The 10,574-nt window shown below is 68.9% G+C and overlaps 1 protein-coding gene across 1 annotated transcript; it reads left to right on the top strand.

Moving 5' to 3' along the window:
• Nucleotides 1–862: 862 nt before the first annotated feature.
• Nucleotides 863–10,317, top strand: JAK3 (Janus kinase 3). The gene is made up of 24 exons (XM_074565416.1): nt 863–994; nt 1,412–1,624; nt 1,735–1,858; nt 1,990–2,101; nt 2,739–2,884; nt 2,969–3,251; nt 3,349–3,471; nt 3,569–3,726; nt 3,986–4,097; nt 4,378–4,564; nt 5,224–5,345; nt 5,440–5,571; nt 5,682–5,766; nt 5,859–5,992; nt 6,760–6,898; nt 7,005–7,156; nt 7,959–8,109; nt 8,203–8,342; nt 8,634–8,823; nt 8,903–9,027; nt 9,199–9,371; nt 9,452–9,569; nt 9,700–9,810; nt 9,895–10,317. The coding sequence occupies exons 2-24, from the start codon at nt 1,420–1,422 to the stop codon at nt 10,009–10,011; spliced, it is 3,339 nt and encodes a 1,112-aa protein (XP_074421517.1). The 5' UTR covers nt 863–994; nt 1,412–1,419; the 3' UTR covers nt 10,012–10,317.
• Nucleotides 10,318–10,574: the final 257 nt, after the last annotated feature.

Genomic DNA, 10,574 nt, shown 5'->3' with positions numbered 1-10,574 from the left:
AACCCCTTCCCTCCCGCACGCCACGGCGGACCCGGGGCCACCTCGAGCTGCGGCACGGCTGTGTGTGTCCCCCCCCTCCCCGTACCCCGGCGGGGGGGACCCCGGGGACGGTGGGACGGCTCCGGCCGCGGGGATACGTGGCACCCAGGTATGGGGCCAGCGCGGCTTCCTTGTTCCCCCGCACAAACGCGGCTTTGTCTCACCCGCCCAGCCCCCAGACAGGTTTGTCCCACGGGGAATTCTTCAGCCCAGAACCCCGGAGACCAGCCTGGGGTTGGGAGCGGGGACAAGCCCCGACGACGTGGGGACAGAGCCGCCACAGGGGCACCATCCCCACCGAGGTCCTCGGGGTCTGGCTCCAGCCCTGGTGGCCTTGTCCCCAACACCCCTCCCAGAGGACAGAACCCCCTTCCCTGCCTCACCCCCAGCTTCGCCTCCGCAAAGGGAAAAGCAACCGGCGGCGGCTGCTGGGCCCGGCCACATCCGCCAGCGGGTGCGTGCAAGGCTGCACGGCAGCGGGGGCCAGGCACGGCGGCCCCAAAGGCACGATGGCACCGGCAGCACCCAGCCCCTCGCCCCCACATGGTGGGGTGGGACAGGACTGGGATGGGCTGGGATGCCCTGGCAGAGCATCGCCCATCCCTGCGGTACCCACCGCACCAGGACCAGCGAGGTCCCCGTGTCCTTTGGGATGCCCAGCACGAAGCAGGATGCCCGGGGCTCCCTACCCCTGCACCCCCCAGCTGGTCCCTGCTACCCCCTGGGGTGTCTCCTCTCTGGCCCCCACCCCGTGCCCCCTCCCTTGCCAGGAAGCCAGCCGCCGCGGAGGCTGCGGGCAGGAAGGAAGTCACTGAGGGGTTTTTTGTGACTCTCTCCTTCGCTTGCAGGCTCCGAGCAGCCGCCTACGCAGCCCAGGAACCCCGACCCAGTGGCACAGCCCTGCCCGGGACCCGCTCCCCAGGGTCGGAGCACACGGGCGCTGGCACGGCAGCAGGTACCGCACCGGCACGGGGGGCGTTTCGCAGGGTCCAGCCAGCCCAGGTGGGCACAGGGATGGAGCCGAGTCCTCCAGGCCCACGCCTGGGAGCGATGCAGGGCATGGGCGCACGGCCCTGGGCCGGCTGGCGGGGAGGAGCGGCCATGGGAGGGGCTGGGGAGCGCGGGTGCATCCACATGCCCGGAGAAAGGTCTGTGTGCCTCAGTTTCCCCTTCATCCTTCCCAGGACAGGCTGACCCCAGTCCTGGAGATGCCGCAGGTTTGGCTGCAGGGTTTTACCCTGGGGAGGGGATGACGCCAAGGGAAGTGCGTGGGAAAAGGCATGTGTGGGGCAAGGTCACTGCCATGGTGGGGCTCACACTGAGGGGGACAGTGCCACCACGAGCCCGGTGCTGAGCCCCCGCATCCTTGCAGCGCCCGCCATGGCCCCCCTGGGCGAGGACACCCCGCTGATCGGGGAGCGCTCCTGCAGCCTCTCCTCCACCGAGACCGGCACCCTCCAGGTGTACCTGTACCACCAGGCCCCGAACCCCCGCAGCCCCCCCGGCACCGCTGCCGGCTTCCTCACCTTCACCTTCGGCGAGTACACGGCTGAGGAGCTGTGCGTCCGCGCCGCCAAAGCCTGCGGTGAGCATCGTCCCCCGGCACCGGTGGGCACCGGGCATGGGCTCCGTGGTACCGGCTGTCCCCGTCCTCGGCGCTGGGGGGGGGGTCACTGCACCGTTCTCCGTCCCCAGGCGTGCTGCCCGTCTGCCACCCGCTCTTCGCCCTGGCCACCGAGGATCTCAGCTGCTGGTTCCCCCCCAACCACCTCTTCACCGTCGATGAGTCCCGCAGCCAGGTCGTGGTGTACAGGATCAGGTACAGCCCCCGGGGACGCGGCCAGCCCCAGCCCCAGCCCCAGCCCGGCTCCCTGGGGAGTCTCTGAGGGCTGATAGGGGCCGTGCACTATGGGGGACGTGGCGCTGAGCCCCCTCCGCTCTCCCCATCAGGTTCTTCTTCCCCAACTGGTGCGGGCTGGGACAGTCCCACCGCTTCCAGCTGCTGAACGACCGGGCCAGCCCCGTCCTGGACTACCCCGTCATCGATTACCTTTTTGCCCAGGTGAGCCCTGCCAGGCTGGCATCTCTGTCCCCAACATGGGGGGCCACAGGTGGGGGTCCCGTGTGGCTTCTCGGGGGTGTGGTACGTGTTAACCTCAGTGCAGCGATGCCCTTCACCGCCCTGGGCCGTGCCGCCCTCCTCCTCCTCCTCCTCCTCCAGCATCCACTGGCCCCTGGCCACGATGCCTGTGGGATGTGGGTCCTGCTGGCTAGCTTGGCTGGAGCTGCCCGTGGGCATCCCGTGACGGGCGTGGGGCACCCCAGGTTGCCGAGATGGGGGTCTCTGTGTCCCCTGGGTGATGCATGCCCCACAGATGGAGCTGTCTCCGCTGCACCCCAGGCAGCAGCAGGCAACCAGCACCCGGGGCAGGACGTGACTCCGGTGACTGCGGACACCGGGGCAGGGGACTGGGGCTGGAGCCACCCCACCACCCCACAGCCAGCCCAGCGTGATGGGGGGGTCAGCAGGGGCCACCCTAGAAGCTCCAGTTAGCCAGGGGGGTGCATGGACCGGGGGTCTTGGGGGTGCATCGGGTCTCCTGGCTGCAGCATCCCTGGGCAGGAGATGCACCCGGTGCGGGGAGCGGGGGGCTGGCATGGAGACACCCCCCCCCAGCCAGCCCCTGCACCCTCCCCAGTCCCGCAGCGATTTCATCGGGGGGCGCGTGGCGGTGGCGCTGAGCCTGCCCACGCAGGAGGAGTGCCTGAGCCTGGCCGTGCTGGACATGCTGCGCATCGCCAAGGAGAAGCGGCAGAGCCCGGACGAGGTCTTCAGCCACGTCAGGTGAGCTGGGGGCCGCGGGGACCGCCTGGCACCCATGGGGACAGCCCGGCACCCGCCGCTGCCTCACCTCCCCCTCCCCGGCAGCTACAAATCCTGCATCCCCGAGCCGCTGCGGTGCCAGATCCAGCAGCACAGCTTCCTCACCCGCAAGCGCATCCGCCGCCACTTCAGCAAATCCCTGCGGAAGATCGGGGGCTGCCAGACGGACGGACGCTACCTGAAGCTCAAGTACCTGCTGGACCTGGAGCGGCTGCAGCAGCGCTGGGCGGAGGAGAGCTTCCACGTGCGCTCGCCGGGCTCCGCCGCCGCCATCGCCATCCACGTGGCCGGCGAGAGCGGCGTCTCCTGGAGCTGCGTCGGCTCCGAGGTGAGGGCAGGCGGCTGCGTCGAGGTAGTGGGGGGGTGTCCCATGGCGTGGGGAGGGGGGGGGGGGGGTGACATGTCCCAGTCGTGTCCCCTCGCAGAGCCGCCAGCACTTCTGCGACTTCCCCGACATCGCCGACATCAGCATCAAGCAGGCGAGCCGGGAGGGCAGCCCCGTGGAGAACCGCGTCGTCACCCTCACCAAGACGGACAACAGGGTGCTGGTGAGGCAGGGGGGAGGGCACAGGGGAAGCCCCCGTGGGGCTGGAGGTGGGGGGGTCAATATGGGTCTGACCCCCCCCCTCCCTGCCCGGCCCCCAGGAGGTGGAGTTCCCCACGTTGCGGGAAGCCCGCTCCTTCGTGGCTCTCATCGACGGCTACTACCGCCTGACGGCAGATGCCCACCATTACTTCTGCAAGGAGGTGGCCCCCCCCCGGCTCCTGGAGGACGTGGAGAACCAGTGCCACGGGCCCATCAGGTGGGTGCTGGGACCCCTCCCCCCTCCCCCCCCCGCCCCTTGCCACCCCCAACCCACGAGCGATGGGGGAAGAAATCACTTGGGTGGGGGGCGCAAGAGTGGCGGGCACCGGTCCCCATCCTGCTCGCTGGGCAGGTGATGCCCCGGCCACCCCGGTGCCCGCCGGGTTTGGGGACACCGTGGCGGAGGGGTGAGCAACGGGGGGGTCCCTGCGGGGGGACGACCCGCTCTGTGCCCGACCCAGCCCTGCCCTTTGCAGCTCCGAGTTTGCGGTGAACAAGCTGAAGGTGGCGGGGAGCCGGCCGGGGCTGTACCTGCTGCGCCGCAGCCCGCAGGACTTCGACAGCTACCTGCTGACCGTCTGCGCCGAGGTGAGACCGCCACCGCCACTGCCACCGCCACCGCCACGGGACCGGGGTGCCGGCACCCCCCAGCACCCTGCAGGCTCCCGTCCTGGGTGCCGCGGGTGTCACCGGGAGCGGGGAGGGAAACGCGGGGCTGAGAGACCTGCTGCTCGCAGGGACGGTGCCACCGGTGACGGCCCTTTGGGATGGGCACGGCACCGGGGCTGCCACGGGGACGCGCGGGGCAGGAGGGACTCGTTGCGGGGACGGGACCCCGTGCCGCTGAGCCCGGCTCTCACCCCCACAGACCTGCTCCGGCCAGGATTACAAGCGCTGCCTGATCCGCAGGGACGAGGATGGGAACTTCTGGCTCTCGGGGGTGGCCCGGCGGTTCTGCAGCCTGCGGGAGCTGCTGGGCACCTACGGGCGCCGCGGGCTGCAGGCAGAGGGTGCCCGCATGCGCCTGGCTGCCTGCTGCCCGCCCCTGCCCAAAGGTGACGCCGCCGCGGCGGGGGACGGGAGACGGGGCAGGGCTGCGCGCACCCGCGGTGGCGTGACGTCAGAAAACAGGCTGCGTGACGTCACGGAGCCAGGCGATGTCATCAGAGTGTGGGCTGCGGGACACCCTAGAGGGGGGGCGCTGCGTGAGGTCACCGAGCCAGGCTATGTCACCACAGAGTGGGCTGTGTGACGTCACAAGGCGGGCTGCGGGAGGTCACAGAGCAGGTCACGTGAGGTCACAGAGCTGGCTGTGTGACATCACGGAGTGGGCTGTGTGACATCACAGAGTGGGCCACGTGAGGTCACAGAGCCAGGCTATGTCATCATAGTGTGGGCTCTGTGACATCACGGAGCGGGCTGTGACATCACGGAGCGGGCTGTGTGACATCACACAGAGGGCTGCATGAGGTCACAGAGCCAGGCTATGTCATCGTAGTGCGGGCTACGTGACATCACGGAGCGGGCTGTGTGACATCACAGAGAGGGCCGCGTGAGGTCACAGAGGCAGGCTATGTCATCGTAGTGCGGGCTATGTGACATCACGGAGCGGGCTGTGACATCACGGAGCGGGCTGTGACATCACGGAGCGGGCTGTGCGAGGTCACAGCGCGCTCCAGCCGCCCCTCACGGCCGTTTCCCGCCCCCCCCCCAGATAAGTCCAACCTGCTGATCGTGCGGAGCGGCTGCCCCCGGCCCCCCGGCTCCCCCGCCGCCCCCCGCCGCAGCCTCAACCAGATGACGTTCCACAAGATCGACCCCCAGAGCCTCACGCGGGTACGGGGAGGGGGGTCTGGGGGGGGGGAAGGGGGGTCTGGGGGGTGCAGGCAGGGCCCCCCCCCCGCCCCCAGCATCCCCCCTCCCGCTGCAGGGCGAGAGCCTGGGCCAGGGCTCCTTCACCCAGATCTACAAGGGCGTCAAGCGGGACCAGGAGGAGGACGGGTACTACCAGACCGAGGTGGTGCTCAAGGTCATGGACGGCAGCCACCGCAACTGCTCCGAGGTGAGGCGGGAGCAGCCCCCCCCCACCAACCCGGCACTGAAGAAGGGGGTGTCCCCCCCACTGCTTCCCCCCCCTCCCCCCGCCCTGAGCCGGACTCTCCCCGCTCCCAGTCCTTCCTGGAGGCAGCCAGCATCATGAGCCAGCTCTCCCACAAGCACCTGGTGCTGCTGCACGGCGTCAGCCTCGGGAAGGACAGTGAGTGACCGTCCCCATTTGGGGCACCGCCGCGCTGACGGAGGGCACACGCCGAACCCGCCCCCACTGTGTGTCCTACCCACCCCCGGCAGGTATCATGGTGCAGGAGTACGTCAGGTACGGACCCCTGGACCTCTACCTGAAGAAGAACCAAGGCGAGGGCAAGGTGACCACAAGCTGGAAGCTGCAGGTGGCCAAGCAGCTGGCGTACGCCCTCAACTACCTGGTGAGCCGGCTGCCGGCGCGGCACCGAGCACGGGTGTCCCGTCGTCCGTGTGTCCTGCAGCTCCTCTGTGCCAGCATCCCACAGCTCTCCCATGTCCTCATCCCACGGCATCCGCGTCCTGCAGCTCCAATGCATCCATGGGCCGTGATTCTTGTGCATCTACATCCTTCAGCACCTGTACATCTCTGTCCCATGGCTCCCACATGTCCCTGTCCCACGACTCCCAGGCGTCCCTGTCCCGTGGTCCCCATGTATCCCAGTTCCATGGCTCCCATGCATCCATGTCCCGTGGCCCCCACATGTCCATGTCCCATGACCCCCACGCATCTCAGTCCCATGGCTCCCATGCATCCCAGTCCCATGGCTCCCCCATGTCCATGTCCCACAGCCCCCACTCGTCTGCATCCCCATGGCTCCCACACATGCCAGTCCCATGTCGCCCATGCATCCCAGACCCATGGCTCCCCCATGTCCATGTCCCACAGCCCCCACTCATCCACATCCCCATGGCCCCCACGCATCCCTGTCCCATGGCCCCCATGGATCCCTGTCCCATGGCTCCCACGTGTCCATGCCCCATGGCTCCCACGTGTCCATGCCCCATGGCTTCCCACGTGTCCATGCCCCACGGCTCCCACTCATCTGCATCCCCATGGCTCCCATGTCTCCATGTCCCACAGCCCCGCGGCACCGGCTCAGCCCCCTGCATGGAGCTGCCCCACGGGCCGGGGCTGCGCTGAGGGTGCTGGTCCCTCTCCCCTCCCCAGGAGGACAAGAAAATCACCCACGGCAACGTCTCCGCTAAGAAGGTGCTGCTGACCCGGGAGGGGGACGCAGCCAGCGGCAGCCCCCCCTTCATCAAGCTCAACGACCCCGGAGTCAGTGTCTCTGTCCTGGCCAAGGAGAGTAAGTGCCAGGACTGACCCAAGGTGTCGAGGGAGGGGGGGGGGTGGGGGGAGGTGGCAGGGCCCCCCCCGGTGGGTGCTGAAAGGGGCCCTCCCCGTCTCCCCAGTGCTGGTGGAGCGCATCCCCTGGGTGGCCCCCGAGTGCCTCAGTGACCCCAAGAGCCTGGCGCTGCCGGCCGACAAGTGGAGCTTCGGGGCGACCCTCTGGGAGATCTTCAGTGGTGGCAACATGCCCGTCAGCCTGCTGGAGCCCCAGAAGGTGAGGCTGCCCCGGCCCACTGCATCCCGACCCTCCTGCCCCATCCCACTGTATCCCAACCCTCCTGCTCTCTCCCACTGCATCCCAGCCCTCCTGCCCTCTCCATCATGCCCCATCCCACTGCATCCCAACCCTCCTGCTCTCTCCCACTGCATCCCGACCCTCCTGCTCTCTCCCACTGCATCCCAGCCCTCCTGCCCTCTCCATCCTGCCCCATCCCACTGTATCCCAACCCTCCTGCTCTCTCCCACTGCATCCCGACCGTCCTGTCCCATCCCGCTGCATCCCGACCCTCCTGCTCTCTCCCACTGCATCCCGAGCCTCCTGTCCCATCCCGCTGCATCCCGACCCTCCTGCCGCATCCCCCTGCACCCCAATCCTCCTGCCCTCTCCCTCCTGCCCCATCCCGCTGCCCCTGGGCTCTGCTCACTCACCCACTGCCCGGAGAAGACCACGTGCTGCTCATCCCACCCTGGGATTTCTCTGCCGGCCAGAGGCTCCGGTGACCCAGGGACAGCACCGGGGGGAGATGGGCACCCATGGCACCCTGAGATGGGGGTCTCGCAGGGCCCCGGAGCCCCACAGCCTCGGTGTGTGACGGTGGGGGCCACCAGGTCCAGCCCTACAGGGACCGGCAATAACCAACCCCCCCCCAATTTAACCTCCTGCAGCCTTTGGGTGATGCTCAGGGCTGGTGAGGAGCATGGGGGCTATTCGGGGACTGCTTGGGGCAGGGGGGAGGGGGTGACACAGAGCCGGGCACCCCGCAGCCAGCCCCCAGCACCCTCTCCCACCCCCGCAGAAGCTGGATTTCTACCGGAGCAGCCTCCAGCTCCCTGCGCCCAAGTGGACGGAGCTGGCCACGCTCATCGCGCAGTGCATGGACTACCAGCCCGGCCGCCGGCCCTGCTTCCGTGCCCTCATCCGGGACCTCAACAGCCTCATCACCTCGGGTGAGCCCTGGGATTGGAGGGCGGGGTGGGGGGCGAACAGGCTCTGGACCCCCCCCGCCCCCTCCCAGTGCCCTCACGGCCCACCTTCCCCAGATTACGAGCTGCTCTCGGACCTGTCACCCACCGACGTGACGCTGCGGGACAGTTTCTGGGGGTACGAGCCCCTCGCCACGTGCCAGGACCCTGCGCACTTCGAGGAGCGGCACCTCAAGTACATCTCGCTGCTGGGCAAGGTAAGGCGGTGGGGGGGGGTGGGCACAGACAGAGGGGGCCCCATCCCATGCACGACTTGGCGCACGAGTTTCTTCTAACGCCCCCTCCTTACCCCCGTTCGGGGCATGAAACATCCCCTACTTGCGGGGGCGGGGGGATGCTTTGCTCCATAAAGCTGAGAGATGCTGGGCTTGTGGGGGGGATCTGGGGGAGGACCATGCATGGGGAACGTGGTGGGGGTCTCTGGGCCCCACCCCCCCCCACAGAGCGCCCCATCACCCCGCGTCCCCCTCCCGCCTCTCCCCGGCCAGGGCAATTTTGGGAGCGTGGAGCTGTGCCGCTACGACCCGCTGGGCGACAGCACGGGGGAGCTGGTGGCGGTGAAGAAGCTGCAGCAGGATTCGGCCAAGGAGCTGCGGGATTTCGAGAGGGAGATCCACATCCTGCACTCGCTCCAGCACGATTTCATCGTCCAGTACCGGGGCGTGTGTTACAGCCGGGGTGAGCAGGGCGGGGGGCAGGGAGCGGGAAGGGATGCTCTGCCCGCGTCCCGGCCGGCGGGTGACGGACGTGTGCGCAGGGCGGCGCGGGCTACGGCTGGTGATGGAGTACTTGCCCAACGGCTGCCTGCGGGACTACCTGCAGAAGAACCAGCCCCGCCTGGACCACAGGACCCTGCTCCTCTACGCCTGGCAGATCTGCAAGGTGGGACGGCCGGGGGAAGGTGGCAAAGGGGGTCCTGTCCTCCTCTGGTGGGGGGGATGGATGGGGACGGAGCAATGCCATGGCTCACCCAGGGGGTCGCGGTCCGGGAAGGGGTGAGCCCTGGGGATGCTGCCGAGTCCCAGCCCCAGCCAGCGGCTGCATCCTGCGCAGGGCATGGAGTACCTGGGGTCGCAGCGCTGCGTGCACCGGGACCTGGCCAGCAGGAACATCCTGGTGGAGAGCGAGACCCACGTCAAGATCGGGGATTTCGGGCTGGCCAAGCTGCTGCCGCAGGACAAGGACTATTACGTGGTGCGGGAACCCGGCCAGAGCCCCGTCTTCTGGTGAGGACGGGACGGGGACGGGGTTGACATGGGGCTGCCGGCCCAGCTGGATCCGGTGCTCAGCATCCTCCCGCCGGCAGGTACGCGCCCGAATCCCTGGCAGACAACATCTTCTCCCGGGCATCCGATGTCTGGAGCTTCGGGGTCCTCCTCTACGAACTCTTCACCTACAGCAACAAGAGCAAGAGCCCCTCGGAGGTGAGACCCCCCCGCCCTGTTCCCAGGGCTGGGGTCCCGCTGCCCCCACTCTGAACCCGTTACCTTCAGGATGAGCCCCCCCCATCCGGCCACGGTGGTCCCCTGCTGATGGCCGTCCCCGTGCCCGCAGGAGTTCCTCCGCATGATGGGCACCGAGAAGACGACGCAGATCATCTGCCACTTGCTGGAGCTCCTCAAGGACAACCGGCGTCTCCCGGCGCCATTCGGCTGCCCCGTGGAGGTGAGAGGGGGGAGTCTCGGAGCGGGGCGGGGGTGCCCTGGGGGGCCACCCTGTTCCCCTGACGGCCCTGTCCCTTGTCCCCAGGTCTACATGCTGATGCTGAGCTGCTGGGTTTTCACCCCCGGGGCCAGACCCACCTTCGGGGAGCTGGCCCCCAAGATCGAGGCGCTGCGGGACAGCCGGAGCAAAGCCCGTGGGTAGCCCCCCCCCCCGCCCCCCACGGCAGGGACCCCGAGCACCCCCCTCCCTCCCCAGCATCAGGCGGTGACGGAGGGACACATGGCTGTGGCGATGCTTCGATGTGCTTTAACAGCTGCAGGGCCAGCGGAGGGACCCCCATCGCCCCCTCCATGCCGGGCAGCCCTGCTTCCCCCCCTCCCCGCAGCAGGCAGACCCCCCCCCCCCCCCCCGCACCCTGCCACTAGTCTTTTACCCTCCCTTTCTGCCTGTCGTTGCCCCCACCACGGCAGGATTTGGCAGGTTTCTAGTAAAAATTGGTAAATTTGCCATCAGGGCTGAGGCGAGAGGGGGGACACAGGGAGGGGGGGATGCACAGGGAGGGGGGGACGCGGGGATCGGGTCGCTGTGGAGCTACGGGGAGGGGGAGTGATGGTGCCCACAGGACATCCCAGCGTGGGGGTCCTGGGCTTGACACTCACCGCAGCCTTTCCCGGGGTGGGGATGGGGGGGGGCTGGCTCCAGCGGGTGCCCCCACCCGAGGGTGTGGATGAACCCGTGTGCCCGTACGGCCGCTGCAGCGGCTC

The sequence above is a fragment of the Larus michahellis genome, chromosome 23 (assembly GCF_964199755.1).
Source record: "Larus michahellis chromosome 23, bLarMic1.1, whole genome shotgun sequence".
NCBI lineage: Eukaryota > Metazoa > Chordata > Aves > Charadriiformes > Laridae > Larus > Larus michahellis.
Note: the sequence above shows the minus strand (reverse complement) of the source record. Positions and strands in the feature narration are given on the sequence as shown.

What these genes read in the sequence shown, in the direction of transcription:
- JAK3 (XM_074565416.1), top strand. Translation starts at nt 1,420, where the DNA reads ATGGCCCCCCTGGGCGAGGACACCCCGCTGATCGGGGAGCGCTCCTGC. An exon ending in CCGCGCCGCCAAAGCCTGCG is followed by an intron (nt 1,625 to 1,734) that starts GTGAGCATCGTC and finishes CTCCGTCCCCAG; the next exon opens with GCGTGCTGCCCGTCTGCCAC. An exon ending in GGCCAGAGCCCCGTCTTCTG is followed by an intron (nt 9,372 to 9,451) that starts GTGAGGACGGGA and finishes TCCCGCCGGCAG; the next exon opens with GTACGCGCCCGAATCCCTGG.